General features: G+C 42.3%; 1 protein-coding gene across 2 annotated transcripts in view; it reads right to left on the minus strand.

Annotated features, from left to right (window-relative positions):
- EXOC2 (exocyst complex component 2) overlaps positions 1-24,694 on the minus strand; it is a 253,824-nt gene that overhangs the window by 173,692 nt on the left and 55,438 nt on the right. Inside the window, exon 6 of one of the 2 annotated variants that reach the window (XM_069730750.1) lies at positions 6,583-6,663. The exons of the other annotated variant lie outside the window; for it this stretch is intronic. Coding sequence (XP_069586851.1) covers positions 6,583-6,663 — 81 coding nt within the window. The remainder of the gene's footprint in view (positions 1-6,582; positions 6,664-24,694) is intronic. 2 annotated transcript variants of the gene reach the window in all.

A 24,694-nucleotide genomic window follows, 5' to 3' on the forward strand; every position in this document is an offset into this window, starting at 1 on the left:
TAATCTTTCTCCAACTTTTCATTTTCACAAGAATAGCAGGAGAAAAATGGACCCCAAAATTTGTTGTGCAATTTCTACTGAATACAACGATACCCCATATGTGGTCGAAAACTACTTTTGAGGCACAGTGCAAAGCTCAAAAGGGAAGAAGAGCCATATTGGATCCAGATTTTGCTGGAATGGTTTGAGGATGCCATGTTACATTGGCAGAGCTCCTGAGGTGCCAGAACAGAAGAACCCCCCTATATATGACCTCATTATACAAACTGCACTCCCAATTGAATTCATCTATGGGTGCAGTGATCATATTGATACCCCATGTGCCTAACAGATTTTTATACTATTGGGTGGTGAAGAAAGAATAATTAAATTTTTATGATAAAAATGTTGTTTAAGACCCAAGTTTTTAATTTTTCTAAGGGCGAATAGAAAAAAATGGACCTCAGTTTGTAACATTTTTTTCTGAATGCGCAACTACCCTACATGTAAGCGGGAAATAATTCTCAGGCACAGTGCAAAACTCAAAAGGGAAGGAGCTATATTATAGTGCAGATTTTACAGTTATATTTTGTGGGTGCCATGACCCACTGGGAAAGCCTCAAGCTGCCAGAACAGCAGAACTCCTCATAAGTAACCCCATTTTACAAAATACACCTCTTGATGAATTAATCTCGGGTTGCAGTGATCATATTGACACCAGAGGTCTGTCACAGAATTTTATCAAATTGGGCTGTGAAGAAAAAGTAATTACATTTTTTGTTACAAAAAAAATTGTTTTAGCCCTAGATTTTACATTTTCACAAGGAGAAATGGGTAAAAATGGCACCAAAACTTGTCCAAAAATACCCCATATTTGGCTGAACAGTACTGCTGAGTCATACAGAGTGACGCAGGAATGAAAGAATGCCATTTGCCTCCTGGAGAACAGATTTTCCAAGAATAGTTTGTGCATTCCATATAAAGAGCCACTAAATGCTAGAAGATCAGAATCCCCCCTTCATGTGACCTAATTTTGGAAATTATAGCAGTTTGAGAAATTATCTTCAGGTGTAGTGGTGACAATTTTGACTCCATAGGTGTTTTCCAGAAACAAGCAGCAGTGGATGTTACTTAGTAAATTGCAAATTGCCAATGTAGTGACCAGTACGTTGTAGTGATCAGTACTTTACAGTGACCAATACACTGTGGTGCCAGCTCATGCTTCTGGAGAAATTAGGCCGGCTGTCATTGCTATAGAAATGCCAAATATGTGGATACTAAATGTGGTTTAGGCACACTGTGGTGCTCAGAAGGGATGTGGGCATTTGGATTTGTTGAGCGCAGAATTCGCTGGATTTCTTTTGGGGTGCGAGGAGCCATAGCGCTATTCCAGTAACATGGAGGCCCCTATTTTTCCATTGACAGGTGACGGACCTGAGTGGGGACTTGCTATTTTTGTGGATTGAGTTGAAGTTTTTATTGGGAACATAACGTTTGGGATCACATTTATCTTGCACTCTACGCTCAACACTTACTTTGGCGTTTCCATCAAAATCTCCAAGTGACGTGATTCAGATAAAACCCCCGAGGGAGCCACTCACTAAAATGAGGCAGCAGAGTTACTCTGGACTTTATCAAGCCTCTGTTCTTAAACGAAAGAAACCGCTGAACTGCACAAAGCTATGGCAGACCGCGCTTTCATACACAAACAGATGTACAACGCTGGATCATAGGTCAGACAGCGTCCACAGTGCCTCCATCTGCCTCGTTATAGGGAATCTTCCACGGAGGTCCCGTGTGAATCACATTTTTCAGAAAACTACACGAAAACCCCATTGCAAGCACTCAGCGCAGAATAAGTATGCACCGAGCCTTACTGCAATCTTTGGGGGACAGAATGAAAAAAATCAACTTGTTTTATTTATTTTTTACGCTGTTCCTGGTGCAGTAAAAGTGATTAGGCGACTTTATTCTTCAGGTCGGTACGATTACAGAGATATCACATTTATATCGTGTTTTTTATGTTTGGCTGCTAAAAGAAGCTTTTTATTGCGCATTGCATATTTTTAGAGCTATAATTTTTACAGATTTTGTCCGACAGTCATGTGACAGCTTGTTTATTGCGGGATGAGTTTACATTTTTATTGGTGCCATTTTTGGTCACATAACATTTTTTGATCGCTTTCTATTTTGATTTTTGGAAGACAGAATTAACAAATACCAGCAACTCAGTAATTTTTTTTGTTTTTGGGCGGGAGGGGTGGCTTGATGGAGGGGGTGGGGGATGGGTGGGTTTATGCCATTCCGCACTTGGTAAAATTGAAGACAGCTTTATTCTTCGGGTCAGTAGAGTTACAGCGGTAACAAATTTATATAGTTTTTTTAATGTTTTGGCCCTTTTACACAGTAAAAACTTTTACAGAAAAAATCATTATTTTTGCATTATTTTTGCATTGCTGCATTGTGAGAGCTATAACTTTTTTATTTTTCCACTGATGGAGCTATATGGCAGCTTGTTTTCTTGCGGGACAAGATTATGTTTTCAGAGATACCATTTGTATTTACATAAGTCTTTTTGATTGCATTTTATTCCACTTTTTGTTCATGATTATGATGAAAAAGCATGTTTTTTCCTCACTTTTTTTTTTACATTGTTCACTGAAGGGGTTAACTAGTGGGACAGCTTTATGGGGTGGGTCTTCCCAGACGAGGAGATACCAAACCTGTACCTTTTTTGTTTTCTCATTTTTTAACATAAAAACAGACATTTATCAGTAAAATATATTACGTAATATGATATATATATATATTTTTTTTTACTTTGTCCCACTATGGGACTTTCACTTTCAGCAGCCTGATTGCAGTTATATATGGATTATATATCAGTGCTGCAATGACACAAGCCTGAGATCGTGCTCTGTGCACGGTCTGAGGGGCTTGCGGTAGCCTGGTGACTGAGATGTCATCATGATGACATCGGGTCACCATGGCAACAATCGGCCCATGCAATGACGCTGCTGGGGCGCCAACTGCAGGGCAGAGGGGGCTCCCTCCCTCCGCATGCCTGAGAAAAGCTGCAATCGCTAGGGTTCAAAGTATTTAGGGGGTTAAAGTGCCGGGAGCAATGCGGGCATCACATTGCTCCTGCACTGAGCGGTGGAGGTCAGCTGTCACCCAGCAGCAATTGTGCACACACAGCCTCTGTACGTGTAAAATCGCCTGGACATACACCAAGTTCCAAATTATTATGCAAATTACAGTTTTCTTGGATTTTCCTAAACGGTCGGTGCAAATGGCAGTCAGTCTAATAAAAGTCATCACCCGTTAGATTATACATCGAATTTTATTGAAGAAACCTCCCAATGATAACAGTATAATCTCAAATGAATAAAAACTCAAAATGCACTGTTCCAAATTATTAGGCACAGCAGAATTTCTAAACATTTGATATGTTTTAAAGAACTGAAAATGCTCATTTGTGGAATTTGCAGCATTAGGAGGTCACATTCACTGAGCAAAACAGCTATTTAACTCCAAAACATCCTAACAGGCCAAGTTACATGTTAACATAGGAACCCTTCTTTGATGTCACCTTCACAATTCTTGCATCCATTGAACTTGTGAGTTTTTTGGAGAGTTTCTGCTTGTATTTCTTTGCATGAAGTCAGAATAGCCTCCCAGAGCAGCTGTTTTGATGAAAACTGCCTCCCACCCTCATAGATCTTTTGCTTGATGATACTCCAAATGTTCTCTATAGGGTTGAGGTCAGGGGAAGATGGTGGCCACACCATGAGTTTATCTCCTTTTATGCCCATAGCAGTTAATGATGCAGAGGTATTCTTTGCAGCAGGAGATGGTGCATTGTCATGCATGAAGATGATTTTGCTCCTGAAGGCACGTTTCTGCTTTTTATACCATGGAAGAAAGTTGTCAGTCAGAAACTCTATATACTTTACAGAGGTCATTTTCACATCTTCAGGAACCTTGAAGGGCCCCACCAGCTGTTTCCCCATGATTCCAGCCCAAAACATGACTCCTCCAAATCCTTGCTGACGTCGCAGCCTTGTTGGGACATGGTGGCCATCCACCAACCATCCACTACTCCATCCATCTGGACCATCTCGGGTTGCTCGACACTCATCAGTAAACAAGACTGTTTGGAAATTAGTCTTCATGTATGTCTGGGCCCACGGCAACCGTTTCAGATTGTGAACACTGTTTAGGGGTGGCCGAATAGTAGGTTTATGCACCACAGCAAGCCTTTGAAAGATCCTACACCTTGAGGTTTGAGGGACTCCAGAGGCACCAGCAGCTTCAAATAACTGTTTGATGCTTTTTAATGGTATTTTGGCAGCTGCTCTCTTAATCCAATGAATTTGTCTGGCAGAAACCTTCCTCATTATGCCTTTATCTGCATGAACTCTGTCTGTGCTCTGTTTCAGTCACAAATCTCTTCACAGTATGATGATCACTCTTACGTTTTCATGAAATATCTAATGTTTTCATACCTTGTCCAAGGCATTGCACTATTTAACGCTTTCAGCAGCAGAGAGATCCTTTTTATTTCCCATATTGCTTGAAACCTGTTGCCTGCTTAATAATGTGGAACATCATTTTTAAGTAGTTTTCCATTAATTAGAATCACCTGGAAAACTAATTATCACATGTGTTTAAGATTGATTTCAGTGAGCCCTGAGACACAATACCATCCACGAGTTTATTTAAAAAAAAAAACAATGAAATCATTGACACTTAAATGCAATTTGCATAATAACTTGGAACACGGTGTACTTAGTACGTCTATGGTCAGTAAGTACCTGCCGACCAAGACGTACTGAGTAGGTCCAAGGTCGGTAAGGCGTTAAAGGGAACCGGTCATGTAAAAAAAAAAAGTTATTAGAGGGAATCGATCAGAAGGTTTTTGCTACCTAATCTGAGAGCAGCATGGTGTAGGCAAAGAGAAGCTGAATCCTATGATGTATCGCTTAGACTACTGAGTGCAGCAGTTGTGACACATTCATAATTTGTAGATTTAGCATGAAGCAGAGCGGAGAAAGCTGCCCCTGCCCACAAAAGGCTTTCTTTGTACACAGTCTATAGACAATGAGCTGCCTATCACAGAAGAGGGTGTCGAAACAGTGCTCATGTGGCCAGCTAGTCACAGGAATGAAAATGTCATGATGCTAAAACCTTCATTGTAAGTAAACAACAGCACACAGCTTGATCAATGACACATCGTTGATATCTTTTTTTCAAACCCTACCTTACGCTGTCCTCAGATTACATAGCAAAACCTGCTGTCAGATTCCCTTTATCCTACAGGTTAATAGCGTTCTGAAGCTGCCCAGCGCCTGCACTGAAAGCCTGGCTGCCAGGAGGAAAATAACTAAATTCCCCCCGGCAGCCTCAGGCTTTCAGTCATAAGGGTGCGGCCGATGCGGCTACAGTCACTACTGCGTTAGTGCTGAGCTCGCTGTCAGTCAGTGACGGGATGTGGTTAGAGCTGCTGCTTACTATGTACTGAGCAGTGACTGAAGCCATGCCTCTATGACTGAAAGCCTGAAAGTTAATTTCCTACAGCAGCCGGACTTTCAGTGCAGCGGCCGCATGGCTTTAGAAAGGTATTAATCTCATATTTGCAGCTTAATAACATCTTTAGATATGACAGGTTACCATTAAAGAGGACCTGACATGAGGTCAAAGTTGCGCAGTATATCATTTTTTATTTTTAAACCCGTCATACAGTTTCAGAAATATGGGCCACTTTATGTAGTGTTCATTTTTATGGTCTTTACCAAGATTCACTGAGGGTGTGTACGGAAACTATAAAAAGTAGCGCTGCATAAGGAACCTCATATCTCTATAGCTGTATAGCGGATTCATAAAAAAACAAAAAGTGGAATTACTTGGGAGAAGTGGGAGGAAAACAAGAGCAAAAATGGCTACTTCTGACCTGACTACGCAGATACTGTACCTATACCAATATCTTGAGGCAAACTATGCATCACGAATAGAGATGTATTGAAGCCAATTTCTTTAGATCACACAGTAGTCTGGAATGGTTGTTATTCGCTCATGCTCTCAGCTAGGAGATATATTCACTGACAGCAAGCAGACATTCCAATGAGGATTAGTAACACGGTATATACCAAAGCTGCAGCACTTGTCCTTATACATAAGTTCTGCTTTATTTCATATAGAACCAGAAGTTGACTGTAAATGACATTTCTGTTCCGTACACAATGCAGGTGCCATTCCCGCTAGCTGTGTCTACTGGGGAACTTTCTCAGTAAGTCATAGACTGAGCCCAGAACTGGAAAAGTCAAACAAACTTAGGAAGTTATTATATCAATATTACAGTGGAAAAAAAGGAGGACTCCATCTCTTCTACATACCTTGGCACAAGGGTACGACACAAAAATAGTGCGGCTTTCATTACATGGGGACTGTAAAGTCAGAGACACTCCATCATCGGATCTTACGGGTTTCGCATTATGAGTTTGACTCACTGCTTTTTAAGTGGAAGAATGATGTTGGCAGGAGAGGAATGAAAGGAAGCAGTTTAGCTGCGGAGAGATGTTTTCTAGGGAACAGAACACTTACTTTTCAGAACTTTCTCCAATTTTTGCGTCATTGACCCTTCCACTTTTTCCGTGCCATCCACCTCCAGTTTTTGATGGATTGCTGGAAAACAGATGATCATTATAGGGTGTTTGCCAGATAACAAGGCTCCTGCTACAACTGCACATACAGTAAGTAACACATCAAATATAAGCCTGCAAAAAGACGGAAGATTTCAGTGCTCCGTAACTTAGTGAGCGACCGGAGTTACTATACAGATGTGGCTTCCTTAACGTGTCATTAAAGGAGTAGTCCCATCTCCATGATCCTAATCCCAAATTGAAAATTAACAAATACCTCCAACTAGAAAGGTAGTATAGTTTTCCTGATAAGCTATGTCGCTTTCTTCATGGAGGGCATTGCAGTTTCTTAGGTATCCATGGTTATGACCACTCATATAGTGACAGTTAGTTGGCTGCTAGTGGTAGTAACCATGGATATCTAAGCTACTGGAATGCCCTGCATTGAGAAAGCAACATAGCTTATCAGATTAACTATACTACATTTCTAATTGGAGGTATTTGCTAATATTATCCTCTCCTCCAGACCCTTCGAACCATCCGGGACCGCTCCCTGCACCATATGCGGCGACTTCAGGGCTCCGGACCCGGTGTATAAGACGACCCCCCGACTTTTGAGAAGATTTTCAGGGGATAAAAAGTCGTCTTATACGCCGGAAAATATGGTACCTCAATGAAAGCCATCCGTGGGTCCACCACCGATATTTATTGAATGAAGTAAGTGACATTGTATTGAAGTGGTATTATTATAAATCGGAAAACAAACACAAATTCAGGGATTACACATTTTCGACAGATTAAAAAGAGTTACATATAATTTAAAGATTTCTTTTTAGTTTCAGAAAACTCTTGTCTCTAAGTGCAGTTTATAAAAAAAAATGGTTCCATTGAGCTCAGTGGTTCTGCCTGAGAAAACGGCACGAGTTGCTGAGCTCACAGATTGGTTGCGGATATTGGGAGCAATGGCAGAGACTGAGCGCTGGAAAAGCACTATTTTGTTTTTGTTTTGTTTTGTTTTTAGCAAACCACACATAGGGACAGGATTTTCCAAATCCGGAAATCCACAAAAATAAAAAAAAATAAAAAAAAACAAACAAAAAAAAACCTGTGGTTTTGGACTACTACAACAAAAAAGTTAAAATCAGCCCCCAAGGTTAAAGGTTTTTTTTTCCAAAATCAATAAGTATTACCTACTAGATGGTGGCCCGATTCTAACGCATCGGGTATTCTAGAATATGCATGTCCACGTAGTATATTGCCCAGCCACGTAGTATATTGCCCAACCACATAGTTGCCCAGCCACGTAGTATATTGCCCAGTCACGTAGTATATTGCCCAGTCACGTAGTATATTGCCCAGTCACGTAGTATATTGCCCAGTCACGTACTATATTGCCCAGTGACGTAGTATATTGTCCAGTGACGTAGTATACAGCACAGAGCCACGTAGTATACAGCACAGACACGTAGTATATTGGCTAGCCATGTAGTATATTGCCTAGCCACATATGTAACAGGTTAAAAAAGACTTATAATAAAAAACATATGCTCACCTTCCGAGGGGCCCCTTCTAGTCCTGTCGCCTGTGTGCGGTGCACGCGGCAGCTTCCGGTCCCAGGGTTGGTATGAGCGCAGGACCTGTGATGACGTCGCAGTCACATGACCGTGACGTCATGGAAGGTCCTTCTCGTATAGCATCCTTGGCACCGGAGCCTGCCGCTTGCATTGCCGAGGACAGGGCGCGACGTCGGAGGGTGAGAATAACGTTTTTTTATTATTACTATTATTTGTAACATTAGATCTTTTTACTATTGATGCTGCATACGCATCATCAATAGTAAAAAGTTGGTCACACAGGGTTAATACCTGCGTTAATGGAGTGCGTTACACCGCGGCATAACGCGGTCCATTAACGCTGTCATTAACCCTGTGTGAGGGCTGACTGGAGGGGAGTATGGAGCGGGCGCCGGGCACTGACTGCAGGGGAGTAGGGAGGGACTAATCAGACTGTGGCCGTCGCTGATTTGTCGCGGCAGCCATGACAGGCAGCTGGCGAGACCAATCAGCGACTTGCATTTCCATGACAGACAGAGGCCGTGACCAATGAATATCCATGCCAGAAAGACAGACGGAAGTGACCCTTAGACAATTATATAGTAGATGTCTAGAACACATGAGAGGTGTATGTTTAGAGGGGATCCAACCATCATTCATGAGAACAGGGGTCTCATGTCTTTCCCCTGTGAACAGAGCAGCAGGGTTCATTTGTTAGAATTATGACACACTTTTAAACGTAGATAAAGAACAAGCTACTGTAATAAAGTAGCTAGAATACAAAAGCAACAGTGAACATGTCAAATGACAGTTCCATCAGTGCCCCTCCAGCTGCTGAGGTCTCACACTGCTCAGTACAAGCCGCAGCAGCCAGTAGGAATGGGTGGAAGGAGACTGAATACACTTGGACTTATCAACTCTCAGCTTTCAACTAGACTCATAAAAACCTCAATTTAATATCAGGAGTTGCAGCCATTCGGACACGCATTTTCAAAGTAAGTGCATCAGTCTTGTCAAATTTAAGGGATCTATTAAAAAAAAAACAGTATAATAAAACAAGCATTACTATGCCACCCAGCTACATGATTTATTTGGGTGGCATGTCTCTAGATCTAGAACATATATTTTCACTGGGTTACATCAAACTATGGAGTGCAAAAAGAAAACCAATAAGTAAAAATACTTCCTAAAGCATTACATCTACCCCAAAGACACACTGAGCTGTCTTCTGTTCCTTCACACACATCGATAAAACTCAATGAGGGATGACATGTAAACTTGACATTGCTACATGCCCGGGCGCTCTGTTACGATTTATTTGTTCTACGAATCATCAATGGAACATTGCAAATCATGGAGTATAGCGATCACACATAGAGCAAAATAGAAGGCAGAAGGGTACTGACGAGCACAACACTACATGTCCATTCTCACAACAGCCCTGCCCTAAGGACTCACAGAGACTCAAGGTACCGTCTAAGAAAATGAAAAAAAAAAAATCATTCTTAACAACTCCCTTCATCAAGAACATAAACGACAAAGAGAACTAACCATGTCAGCAATTACTAAAAAAAAAAAAAAAATCAGTACTTGTGAGGAAATCCTGGTACATCACAGAGACCATACTGGATCAAAACTTCAGACATTTCAAAACTATATAAATTAGGGGTTATAAAAATAAAACACAAAAAAAAACATAAAAACATAAAAACACTGAATAATGTATTATAACAAAGATGACAGTCACATTATCACTTCCCTGCGGTTCCCATGTCAAGGCATTCTCATTCCCTATCCCGCTGACATCCGTGTTTCTACACCCATCAATGCTGTGTCGACATGATGTGTGACCGCTGCAGCCAATCACTGCTGACATCACTGAGACCGCCTTATTCTGACAGGGATTGGTTGCAGTAAACACGTGTCGTGTCGACAAGTTGTCGCTAGAGAACAGAGACATCCGATGATCAGAAGTCCCCGTCATCACTCAGAGGAGGAACAACTGCACTGGGTCTTGATATATTTATAGTTTAAATCTATGGAATATGTTAAGCATCGGGCAAAAAAAAAGTTATTTAATGTCAACTATGGAGCAGAAATCTGAATTCTTCTAGCTTCAATTGGGAACACCTGACAGAAGTCACATTAACCCCTTGAGCTGAATGACACAGCCCCATTTCTCAAATCTGACAAATGTCCCTAGGTGATAACCCTGGAACACTTCACAGATCACAAGGATTCTAAGATTGTTTCCTTTGTGAAACATCGGACCAGTGCTATCCAATGTTTTATCAGATTGCACTGGGACCAATGTTATCCAACGGAGCAGTGCTAATCAGCATTTTCTGTCACTGACAGAATCCTTAAAGGGAACCTGTCACCCCCAAAAATCGAAAATGAGCTAAGCCCACCAGCATCAGGGGCTTATCTACAGCATTCTGGAATGCTGTAGATAAGCCCCGATGTATCCTGAAAGAGGAGAAAAAGAGGTTAGATAATACTCACCCAGGGGCGGTCCCGCTGTGGTCCAATCCGATGGGAGTTGCGGTCCGTTCCAGTGCCTCCCATCTTCATTCCATGACGTCCTCTTCTGGTCTTCACGCCGCGGCTCCGGTGCAGGCGTACTTTGTCTGCTCTGTTGAGGGCAGAGCAAAGTACTGCAGTGCGCAGGCGCCGGGAAAGGTCAGAGAGGCTCGGCGCCTGTGCACTGCAGTACTTTGCTCTGCCCTCAACAGAGCAGACAAAGTACGCCTGCGGCGGAGCCGCAGCGTGAATACAAGAGGACGTCATCGTAAGAAGATGGGAGGCACGGGAACGGACCACAACTCCCATCGGATTGGACCGCAGCGGGACCGCCCCTGGGTGAGTATAATCTAACCTCTTTTTCTCATCTTTCAGGATACATCGGGGGCTTATCTACAGCATTACAAAATTCTGTAGATAAGCCCCTGATGCCGGTGGGCTTAGCTCATCTTCAATTTTGGGGGTGACAGGTTCCCTTTAATGGTGGTTAAAAACTAATGTTTGGGCAAGTAGTAGTGCTTGGAAAGGAAAGCTATTTGATTTTTGTAGTGCAAGTTTGGACACCACATTGCATTTACAGAATCTCCGAAAGGCCCACAGTTGACCTCATTTGGGAAATAAAACCCCACAATGAATTCATCTAGGGGTGTGATGAGCATTTTTAACCCACAAACTAAATCACGAAATTTTATAAAAATGTAGCCAAGAAAACGGAAAAATGTATGGATTTCCTACTAAAATGTTACGTTAGTCTCAAAATTTCAATTCACACAAGGAGAAAGGAGAAAAGGAGAAATAGGAGAAAAGGACAACACAATTTATTATTCAGTTTTTACCAAACGAGGCAACAGGGAGTCCCCGAAATATCCGAATCATGTATGTCCTCTAGTTACAAATGTTGGATGTTCAAAAACAAACAAAAAAACCCTCTTCTACTCATCTCACCAGTGACCACTCGGCCGGGTCTCTTCTTTCCAGCGTCGTTCACTGCATCGCCAGCCTGTTCACTGTAGACCAGAACTCCCAACCTTGGCCACGCCAAGGCTCACTGCAGGTATTAGGGTTTTGTTTTTTTTTAACCCTGGCGTTTTCCAACTTACATACATATCCAGGTTACAAATAACATTACAGAACATATCCCGGGTTCCACCATACCCCATATGTGGGTGTACAATACTACAGGGATCAGATGGGAAGGAGCACTATTGGTCTACCAGTAACATGGAAACCACTTCTATTTCCACTGACAGATGACGACCTTAAGAGAAGATATCAATTTTTGTGGACAATGTGAAGATTTTTGGGGTACCATTTTGTGATCATTTTTGATCACTTTCCTTATAAAGCTAGGTTCAGACTCATCCTGTGCTCTATGCCGAGCACTTACATTGGGGATTTCATCTACATCCCCCAAAAAAGCGATTAAGACAAAAACCCAATAGAAGTATTCACTATAATGAGGCAGATGGAGTCACTTTGGACATTTAGCCATGCACACAATGGATTTCAACCACACTTTTGCCCTCTATAAAAGATACCTAAAATGATAAGACACCAGTAGAACAGGGGCCAAACGGAGTGATGCTGTGCACATGTTCAGTCTTTTATTACCTATGGTTTAGGCTTTTATTGCTTCTTTTAAACACTTCAGGGTCCGGAAACCGTGAAGCGGCTAAAAGTAGCACGTTTGTTAAACAACAAATAAAAAATAAAAAATATGCCGATTGCAGAGCTGCGAGAAAAACTAGCAAAATCGCCAGTGAAGCCACTTTAGGAAAAAGACCACCGTCTTTTTAACTTTTCTCCCCCAACACAGATGTTTAAGGGTTGTTTTTTGCAGGACGAGTTGATGTCTTCAATTATACCATTTTTTTTTTTTTTTTTTTTTAAATACAAATTTTTGATTGCTTTTTATTCCATTTTCCTGTGAGTCAGAATGATGACAAGCTACATTTTTGGCATGTTTTTTTTTTTTTTTTTTTTATAGATTATTTATTCTGCACAACAAAAACCGGAAAAAGTAAAGTGAGAGTTTTATAGTTCGGGTTGTTACGGATGTGGTAATACCAGTGATGTGTATGATTTTTGTTTACACAAACGCTGAATTTTAGTGGCGACATTGCTTTTTTATTTTAACTTTTTTTTAGTTTTCATTGTTATTAGTCCCACTATGGGACATAAATATGTTTTCACTCTGATTGTTGGTCTCATACACTGTAGCACTCTTGTACTGCAGTGCCCGAAATTGGTACTGGTTAATGGCAGGGTCTAACTGGCCACCAATCAGGGGGGCTGATAGGGATAAAGAGGGTGCCTTCTCCCTTTTTTAAATATCTAGATGCCACTGTGATTAACAGCAGCATCTAAGGGGTTAATCGGCCCCACTCCATTACAAAACCGATGGGGACTATTGCCACAGGGTGTCTGTTGTCTCATACAGTCAACATCTGGCATTTTCGTCGGTCGGGACATGTGTGGATTCATGTAATCCCCAGAACTGGAAGAAAATAGCACTGAGGATTAAGTCATTTTAATGACCACCATTAAAAGGCATATCGGCAGTCATTTAATGGGTTAAAGTGGGCTTGCCACTTGGCATAAATGGGTACTTTTTTACTGGGTCTAAATGTCACTGATCTCCTAAATTTGGTATATTTCTTTTGCTTCTGCATGTCTACAAGACAAATAAAAATACATACAGTTATAAGAAAAAGTTTGGGCACCCCTATTAATCTTAAGCTTAATGTTTTATAAAAATTGTTTTTTTGCAACAGCTATTTCAGTTTCATATATCTAATAACTGTTGGACACAGTAATGTTTCTGCCTTGAAATGAGGTTTATTGTACTAACAGAAAACGTGCAATCTGCAGTCAAACAAAATTTGACAGGTGCATAAGTATGGGCACCCCACCAGAAAAGTGACATTAATATTTAGTAGATCCTCCTTTTGCAAAAATAACAGCCTCTAGACACTTCCTGAAGCTTTTAATGAGTTCCTGGATACTGGATGAAGGTAATTTTGACCATTCCTCTTTACAAAACAATTCCAGTTCAGTTAAGTTTGATGGTCGCCGAGCATGGACAACCCTCTTCAAATGATCCCACAGATGTTCAATGATATTCAGGTCTGGGGACTGGGATGGCCATTCCAGAACAGTGTAATTGTTCCTCTGCATGAATGCCTGAGTAGATTTGGAGCGGTGTTTTGGATCATTGTCTTGCTGAAAGATCCATCCCCTGCGTAACTTCAACTTTGTCACTGATTCATGAACATTATTGTCAAGAATCTGCTGATACTGAGAGGAATCCATGCGTCCCTCAACTTTTTCTTGGAATGCTGTGTTTTTTTGGCCGCCATGCATAACGCCTTTTTGTATGACCAAACAACTCAATCTTGGTTTCATCAGTCCACAGGACCTTCTTCCAAAAAGAAATTGGCTTCTCCAAATGTGCTTTTCCATACCTGCTGTATAGTTGACCGATGCACAGTGACACCATCTGCAGCAAGTTGATGCTGCAGCTCTCTGGAGGTGGTCTGAGGATTGTCCTTGACTGATCTCACCATTCTTCTTCTCTGCCTTTCTGATGTTTTTCTTGGCCTGCCACTTCTGGCCTTAACAAGAACTGTACCTGTGTTCTTCCATTTCCTTACTATGTTCCTCACTGTGGAAATTGACAGGTTAAATCTCTGAGACAGCTTTTTGTATCCTTCCCCTGAACAACTATGTTGAATAATCTTTGTTTTCAGATCATTAGACAGCTGTATTGAGGAGCCCATGATGCCACTCTTCAGAGGAGATTCAAACAGGAGAACAACTTGCAAGTGGCCACTTTAAGTAGCTTTTCTCATGATTGCATACACCTGGCTATGAAGTTCAAAGCTCAATGAGGTTAGAAAACCAAAAAAAGTGCTTTAGTAAGTCAGTAAAAAGTAGGTAAGAGTATTTAAAACAGGAAAATGATAAGGGTGCCCATACTTATGCACCTGTCAAATTTTGTTTGAAGGCAGATTGCACATTTTCTGTTAGTACAATAAACCTCATTTCAAGGCAGAAACATTACTGTGTCCAACAGTTATTAGATATATGAAACTGAAATAGCTGTTGCAAAAAAAAACAATTTTTATAAAACATTAAGCTTAAAATTAATAGGGGTGCCCAAACTTTTTCATATATACAGCAAATGACAGGTAGACTTTGAAGGGGTATTCTCAAGTCTGCTGGAGGTCCCACCGATACTAAGAACAGGGCTCTCAAGAGCATGGTGTAGATTAAGTGGTGGTTGGTCATGTGCACCGCCTCTCTATTTATTCTTACGGGAGAGCCGAAGACCAGTTGGGCGCAGCGTTCAGCTATCTTCAGCAGTCCCAGTAAAATTAAATGGAAAGACAGTGCACATGCTCGACTACTGCTCCATTCATAAAGGCAAAGTTTTCAGGATCAGCAGTCAGACCCCCAGAGATTGTAAGAGAATACCCCTTTAAGTCACACTAGTGATTGAGTAGAATGCATAGAAATGAATGCAGTTACTTTCATCTTGGCTCTCATGATGCATCGCTCTGCCGTAGCATGAAACCAGACTAATTTGGAATTGAGAGTGAAAGTGGAATGGTGAACAACACATCCTATAAAATAACATAACTGAAAACATAAGAGAAAATCAGAGCAAAATAACTCGACATTTAATGCAATTTTACATTGCAAAAATGTTTCACTAAACTGAAAACTATGCAGTTTATAGAAGTGAATGAATAATGAACCCTTCTACTGACCACTTTCGGTTGAGTAATAGGGAAGAAAAAAGCCAGATACCCTTTAATAGCAAAATAATAATATGTCAATTTCAGATTTTCCTGTTCAATCCTGTGGGAATCGCTTGCATCCGAAATTCGAACTGTCAAACAGGCAATTATATCATCCCACTGAAGTTTGCAGTTTAATTAATTTGAAAGGAACTGATCTGAAAATAAATAGATCACCCACGGCATATGGCACTAATGTGGCAGCTAATTAAAACTTTCCTGTTCTGCAGTAGAGAGCGGCGATATTAGATGTACGCCTGTTGACACTACAAATTATTGTATATACGTGAATGTAAAAACTGGCAGACACACAGTAAGCCTTTTGACTGGACTACTGTAGAAACAACCACAAACAATATTTACACATTTCTGATATTATAGTAGAAGCCATGGGATTTTAATTACCGGTACATGAGAAGTAAAGAGCTTATAAATGGCAGCAAATTTAAAGAAGTCTGTCAGCCCAAAATGTCAGTATAAACTAGGCACTTAGCCATGTAAGGGATGCAGCCCCTACAAAAATCGCACATAGTGTGTTCTAATTGCTGCATCCATTCAGCAGATACAGTTTAATCCCTTCTGCCAAGTAGGGTATTCGGTGCACCCTTGGTGTGGCCAAGAGGCCCAGCGCACTATTCCTCCCTCTGGTTTTGCATTCCCTGCCTCCCTCTCTGTTCATTGACAGCACTGGCTTATCTGGAGTGAAAGCTGTCTGCAAAGAAAGCTCAGACTAGAACTGTCAATCACCAGAGAGGGAGGCGGAGCATGCAAAACCAGTGGGTGGAAAAGTGCACGGAGCCTCTTGGCCATGCCAAGGGTGTTATATCCTATATAAGGCTACGTATTTAGTGTATACTGCCGGTTTGGGCTGACTCCCTTTAATCCCATAGATCTGCTTAAAATATGAGAACATGAAAGCACACAAAGAACAGGATTTAAAAAATCCAGTATACAATCACTAATAATTAGAAACTGTGCCACTAGGAGCCACATATACCAATATGCCAGCATAAAAAGACACCTTTTAAACTAGAAGGGCTTGCCATGATCACAGACATTGGTGAAATGCCAGTAGAGTATGCCACCTGTGTACTAATGGCAAGTGCTCACCTGCTGTAACCCACCTTCTAGGAAAGTACACTGCTACTTCATTTACTGTATGTTCGGATTTTTACAGCCAGCCACATGGACAACTATAATAGTCATTCATCACCTATGGTAGACTAAAGTCACCTTTATTCTAGTGATCAATGGGAATAAAAGCAGATGGACTTTGGAGTGTCAGACGCTTATTGGCATATAGTGGCAATGTACACTAATCAATGGAATGAGAAAATCCCTTTAAATCAGTAAAAGCCTTTCTAACAGAACATGGTCCAAGGTGATATTGAGTACTGGAGCATACAAAGGCATCCATCAATTTTATAACTGCACAAGCTACATCTGTATACAACTCTAAATTGGGTTTAGGCTCAATGTATCCATGTATTATACAGTACTAGCTGTACTACCCGGCTTCGCCCGGGTTAATAACTGCTGATAGCAAAATAGAATGTGTTAAACAAAAATTTATTCTGCACACAAAAACCACAAAACAAATAGATAGAAATGTAATTATTAAAAGGCAAAAACTAAGCTAATAGAAGCATTTCACAACATATATTTCAACACCAGAGATATTCCACACAGATTTAACTAAATTGGCCAAGTAATGTGAAGTAATCTTCTACTGCTTATTCGAGAGCCTTTTGATAAACGACATTCTTAGTTTTTCCTTCAGACGAACAGATTTTTGGCTGTTCCAACTCTTGAACTGGCCACATAAAGTTGACCATGAGAAAAGCATGGAGATTGTAAATCGATTCCAACTACTTTCAAGGACTGTCCCTAAGCCTTGTTGATGGACATAGCAAATGCCAGTCGAACAGGAAACTGGAGGCGTTTAAAATCAAAAGGCAAATCAGATGGAATGAGAGGAATTGTTGGAATGAAAACATCTTCTCCTGTGGCACATCCTGTCAAAATGGTTGCCTCAATTACATGTGGTTCTTAATCAAGAGTCTTGTTCCATTTCAAAGCTTTGGTGGATCAAAATTTCTCAATAGCAGAATAGGTGCTCCAGGTTTTAGAAAGAGGTTGTGAGGAGGAAGTCCTTGTGGCTCCAAGGAATTGAGGAACTCAGTTGGATATGGCTCTTGAGGAAGCAGCTGCTGTTCTCATGTGTGTCAGCCTTGTTTCTCGGTCTTCATATTTTTCATTGGCCCGTAATGCAGCTTTTCTTTTCGCATCAGCTGACATTCATGCCATGGAATTCCTTTTCTTATCAGGCATTATTGTGGTAGAAATAGTCTGGCAGTTTCTATATCCTCTCACATAGAGGTAATGTGACTGACATCAGCCTTTCCACCAACACACCCTAACTGACATGCTATTACCTCACACAAGCTTTTTAATACTGAGAATGTCCGTTGTTGCCTATATTAACCAATCAGAGCTCAGATTAATTAACTGTAGCAAAATAGAAGCTGAGCTGTGATTGGTTGCTATTGGCAGCCTGATAAATCCCAACAGGAAGCCCTCCCCTCTGGTAGTATATATTAGCTCACACATACACATAATAGACAGGTCATGTGACTGACAGCTGCTGTATTTCCTATATGGTACATTTGTTGCTCTTGTAGTTTGTCTGCTTATCAGACTAGATGGTGGCCCGATTCTAACGCATCGGGTATTCTAGAATATGTATGTAGTTTATTTATGAAGTTTTTAGAATAATGCAATTTATACACAGGATTCGGCCAACCCGGGCGCGACCAATTAGCGAAGCGTGGTTCAAATTCTGCGCCAATTCGCGGCCGGACTGCGCCTGTCGCTAATTGCTCGCGGCCGGCCGGGCGTGACCAGTCAGTGAAGCCAGGGCCGGCTCCAGGTTTTTGAGGGCCCCAGGCGAAAGAGTCTCAGTGGACCCCCTGTTTAACACATACCACGATTCCTGATGCACAGATACAGCAGAGAAATATACCACAGCCAAGTAGCATATAACACAGCCCACGCAGCATATAACACAGCCCACGTAGCATATAGCACAGCCACGTAGCATATAGTACAGGCCACATAGTATATAGAGCAGGCCACGTAGTATATAACACAGCCCACGTAGCATATAGCACAGCCACGTAGCACATAACACAGGCACATAGCAGATAACACAGCCACGTAGCATATAGCACAGCCACGTAGTATATAGCACAGCCACGTAGTATATAGCACAGCCACGTAGTATATAGCACAGCCACGTAGTATATAGCACAGCCCACATAGTGTGTAGCACAGCCCACGTAGTATATAGCACACAATGTGGGCATTATATCCCTGTTAAAAAAAAGAATTAAAATAAAAAATAGTTATATACTCACCTTCCATCAGCCCCCGGATCCAGGCAAGGCGTTTAGCGATGCTACTCGCGACGCTCCGGTCCCAAGAATGCATTGCGGTCTCATGAGATGATGACGTAGCGGTCTTGCGAGACGTCATCATCTCGCGAGACCGCAATGCATGGCCCGGAGCGTCGCGAGGAGCGGGAAAGGCGATGGAAGGGGAGTATATAATGATTTTTTATATTTTTTAATATTTTTAACATTAGATCTTTTTACTATTGATGCTGCATAGGCAGCATCAATAGTAAAAAGTTGGTCACACAGGGTTAATAGCAGCGTTTACGGACTGCATTACACCGTGGTATAACGCGGTGTAACACAGCCATTAACCCTGTGTGAGCGCTGACTGAAGGGGAGTATGGAGGGGGCACTGACAGAGAGTAGGAAGGGGCGAATTCGCGGCCAGACTGTGCCCGTCGCTGATTGGTCGCGGTCGGGATTTCCGTGACAGACAAACAGACAGACAAACAGACGAAAGTGCCCCTTAGACGATTATATATATATATTTTTTTTTTTTTTTGAAGGATAATACCAAACTTGTATGTGTTTTAGGGCGAGTCATGTGTCAAGTTGTGTGTGTTGAGTTTTGTGTGATGACATGCGTGTAGCGACTTTTTGTGTGTCGAGTTGCATGTGACAGGTTAGTATAGCAAGTTGTGCAAGTTTTGTGTGAGGCAACTTTTGCATGTGTTGCAACTTTTGTGCATGTGGCAATTTTTCCGCGTGTGCAAGTTTTGCGTGTGGCAAGTTTTCCATGAGGTGAGTTTGGACGTGTGGCGAGTTTTGCGTGAGCCTAGTTTTGCATGTAGCGAGTTTTGCATGTGGCAAATTTTGCACGTGGTGAGTTTTCCATGAGGTGAGTTTTGCACGTGTGGCGAGTTTTGCGTGAGCCTAGTTTTGCATGTGGCGAGTTTTGCGCGTGGCGAGGTTTGAGCGGCGACTTTTGTGTTTCGACTTTTTTGTGGCGAGGTTGGTGTATGTGTGGTGAAATGTGTGCTGAGGGTGGTATAGGTGTTCAAGCACGTGGTAGTGTGTGGCGAATTTTGTGTGTGTGTTCATATCCCCGTGTGTGGTGAGTATCCCATGTCGGGGCCCCACCTTAGCAACTGTACGGTATATACTCTTTGGCGCCATCACTCTCATTCTTTAAGTCCCCCTTGTTCACATCTGGCAGCTGTCAATTTGCCTCCAACACTTTTCCTTTCACTTTTTCCTTATTATGTAGATAGGGGCAAAATTGTTTCGTGAATTGGAATGCGCGGGGTTAAAATTTCGCCTCACAACATAGCCTATGACGCTCTCAGGGTCCAGACGTGTGACTGTGCAAAATTTTGTGGCTGTAGCTGCGACAGTGCAGATGCCAATCCCGGACATACACACATACATACATAAATATAAACATACATACATACACACACATTCAGCTTTATATATTAGATATCATCAGGCCCTACATCTGCCATCATTCATAGGGCCTGGGCATTATATATTCTACTCTACACCATGGAATGTACATTTTTCAATGTATTGAAAGAGTGGTAACCATAGATAACATTGGAATACGAAATACTTATCGGTTTGGGGGTCTCCAAAAGAACAAACAGTACACCCTAAACCTCTCACCCAGCCAACCAGTAAACTACTCTGCAATGATAAAAGCCATGAACACCAAAAAAAACTGTCTGTGGATGGGTGCTTGTTCTTTTTAGAGAAGATATGGATTAGCTAAAATTCTAAGTCACGTGGCAAGGCTCATTAAGGGGTTGGACATAGCGTTACATGGTAGCCACCTCCTATAGGTGGGACTAAAGAGCCCCCTTCATTCTTACTGTAGGAGAGAACATTTACAATTAAACAAAAGAGTTACTATCTACTAATCAAACACTTATTTCATAGCATTCCTGTTCTTGAATTCATAGATTATGGGGTCGGCCCTGTAGAATATTTTCCCAGGAAGTCCAACGCAAAGTCGGCAAATGTTTGCTGTAGAGCAGACGTAACTGAAAAATAGCTCCTTGACTTAAACAGCAGCAAATCGACTTTGTACTGGTGAGAAGAAAAGAAATATTTATCTCACGAGGTGGTGTTACTTCTCAATATTTGTAATGTTAGAATGTTGGCCCGTTTTTATAAAACTGATTTCAGCTGAATCATTTGGCTTTGAGAACGCTAATTAAACTAGATTGTTTTTAGGAAGCCATGTTTTCCAGCCTAACGTGGAAAAATCCAATATTTCCATCGACAGATGACAGACCCGAGCTTTAGTCCACTTTTTTGTCGTTATAATGTAAATCCAGCATTTTGCCGTGTGTTTCCAATTGATCTTTTTATGGTTTTCACTGTAAGGGATGATTTGTGAGTTTTATATTTCAGGTTGTTAAGGACGCGGCGATACTAAACGTATATTATTTGTTTATTTTTACACAAAAAGGTGTTTTTAATAGTAAAATAGTTTACAGTGATTTTTTTAAAAATATTTTAAACACTTTTTTTTTTAGTTTTTTAGGTTTTTCCCTAGTCATCCATATGGGAAATGAACACAGAATAGTCTTATTGCTAATAGGTCTTGTATTACAGAGTATTAGACATGCCAGTTTAAGATCCTATTATGGTAGGACCCAATAGGCACTGTACTTGGTAGACCCAGAGATCACTGTTTGACCTCCATTTGTAATGACAACCATTAACACCCCACGATCGCGATGCAAGGTGGTCGATGCAGTTAAAAAGGTATCACTTCACTTCTAAATGTAGCGATCGCTACTAACGGCAAGACTTAGAGGGTAAAGTGACCAGGATTAGACCCAACACTGATCCTAGCTGTTGCCGCAGGAGCTCAGCTGTCAGTTAACGTTAGCTACAGCGTAGGACATGGCTCCCGTGCCCGCATGATTACTAGGACATTCTGGTAAGACCAATTAGGAGATAAGTTTCATGAGTAGAAGGTACCAGTAAGTCCTACATCAGAAAGCGTTTAAAGAAGTTGTCTAAAGAGAAAAAAAGTTTCTTGGATGTTTACCAGAAAGAAAATAATTGAATATATATTAATGTAAAATGAAATTCACACTGATGTACCAATTTTATACCCCATATTAACACTTAGTTTCTCCATTTTCGCCTTTATTTCTACGCACTCAGAGCATCTCCCCCTCCTTGTGTGCCGGCTGATACAAAGATAGAAAAGGGAGATGCTAATGTGCTGTCACAACAGGATTGGGGTGTCAAAATTAATATTGAAGTGGAGATTTAGGCTATGTTCACACTTTGCGTTGTCCTTCTGCGGGTTCTCCCGCAGCGGATTTGATAAATCTGCAGGGCAAAACAACTGCGGTTCTCCCTGCAGATTTATCGCGGTTTGTTCCGCGTTTTCCGCTGCGGGTTTCCGCCTATACTATTGATGCTGCATATGCAGCAATATGCAGCATCAATAGTAATGTTAAAAATAATAAAAATTGGTTATACTCACCCTCTGACGTCCCGATCTCCACGACGCTGCACCCGGCGGTCCGGTTCCAAAGATGCTGTGCGAGAAGGACCCTTCGTGACGTCACGGTCATGTGACCGTGACGTCACCGCAGGTCCTGTTCGCACAGCAACTCTGACCGGACGGCCGCGTGCAGCGCTGAAGACTTCAGAGGGTGAGTATAACATGATTTTTTATTTTTTAACCCCAAATATGGTTCCCAGGGCCTGGAGGAGAGTCTCCTCTCCTCCACCCCGGGTAGGAACCGCACATTATCCGCTTACTTCCCGCAACGTGGGCACAGCCCCATGCGGGAAGTAAGCGGTTCAATGTATTCCTATGGGTGCAGAATCGCAGCGATTCTGCACAAAGAAGTGACATGCTGCGGGTTGTAAACCTCTCTCCTCCTCCTGCACTCCTCCTGCATCCTGTGTCAGCGCGAGCCAGCCGGAAAGCACAGCGGTGACGTCACCGCTCTGCTTTCCGGCTGACCGGCGCTGACAGTGCAGAGGAAAGCAGAGCACCGGAGGACAGACAGCTGAAGGTAAGTATGTAGTGTTTGTTTTTTTAACGTTTACGCTGGTAACCAGGGTAAACATCGGGTTACTAAGCGCGGCCCTGCGCTTAGTAACCCGATGTTTACCCTGGTTATCGGGGACCTCGGGATCGTTGGTCGTTGGAGAGCTGTCTGTGTGACAGCTCTCCAGCGACCAAACAGCGACGCTGCAGCGATCGACATCATTGTCGGTATCGCTGCAGCGTCGCTTAAGGTACCTTCAACACTCAGCGAGGCTGCAGCGATACCGACAACGATGTCGATCGCTGCAGCGTCGCTGTTTGGTCGCTGGAGAGCTGTCACACAGACAGCTCTCCAGCGACCAACGATCCCGAGGTCCCTGGGTAACCAGGGTAAACATCGGGTTACTAAGCGCAGGGCCGCGCTTAGTAACCCGATGTTTACCCTGGTTACCAGTGAAGACATCGCTGGATCGGTGTCACACACGCCGATCCAGCGATGTCTGCAGGGAGTCCAGCGACGAAATAAAGTTCTGGACTTTCCTCAGCGACCAACGATTTCCCAGCAGGGGCCTGATCGTTGGTCGCTGTCACACAGAACGATTTCCTTAACGATATCGTTGCTACGTCACAAAAAGCAACGATATTGTTAATGATATCGTTATGTGTGAAGGTACCTTAAGTGTGACGGTACCTTATGGGTACCGTCACACTTAGCGACGCTGCAGCGATACCGACAACGATCCGGATCGCTGCAGCGTCGCTGTTTGGTCGCTGGAGAGCTGTCACACAGACAGCTCTCCAGCGACCAACGATCCCGAGGTCCCCGGTAACCAGGGTAAACATCGGGTAACTAAGCGCAGGGCCGCGCTTAGTAACCCGATGTTTACCCTGGTTACCAGCGTAAAAAAACAAACAGTACATACTTACATTCAGCGGTCTGTCCCTTGCCGTCTGGTTCCTGCACTGACTGCTGGCCGTAAAGTGAAAGTGAAAGCACAGCACAGCGGTGAGTCACACAGCGGTGACTCACCGCTGTGGCTGTGCTCTGCTTTCACTTTACGGCCAGCAGTCACTGCAGGAACCAGACGGCAAGGGACAGACAGCTGAATGTAAGTATGTACTGTTTGTTTTTTTACGCTGGTAACCAGGGTAAACATCGGGTTACTAAGCGCGGCCCTGCGCTTAGTTACCCGATGTTTACCCTGGTTACCAGTGAAGACATCGCTGAATCGGTGTCACACACGCCGATTCAGCGATGTCTACGGGGAGTCCAGCGACGAAATAAAGTTCTGGACTTTCTTCCCCGACCAGCGATCTCCCAGCAGGGGCCTGATCGCTGCTGCCTGTCACACTGGACGATATCGCTAGCGAGGACGCTGCAACGTCACGGATCGCTAGCGATATCGTCTAGTGTGACAGTACCTTTACACTAAAGACAGATAAATGATTCAGAAGGATCAAGATAAGCTTGAACAATAGGAAGCGACTAACAGAATTGTATTTAAAAAGGGAGAAATGCAAGATTATACATCTGGGCAAGAAAAAGAAAAATGACATCTACAGAATGGAAGGAATAGAACAAAGCAACAGCCAAGTGAAAAAGACTTGGGTATACTTATAGATCACAGACTGAACTTGAGTAAAGAGTGTGATGCAGCACAAAAAGGCAAATACAGCTCTAGGATGTATTAAGAGAAGCATAGAGTCTAGATCACGTGAAGTAATTATTCCCTTCTACTCCTCCTTGGTCAGGCCTCATCTGGAATACTGTGTCCAG

Source organism: Ranitomeya imitator, chromosome 6 (assembly GCF_032444005.1).
Source record: "Ranitomeya imitator isolate aRanImi1 chromosome 6, aRanImi1.pri, whole genome shotgun sequence".
NCBI lineage: Eukaryota > Metazoa > Chordata > Amphibia > Anura > Dendrobatidae > Ranitomeya > Ranitomeya imitator.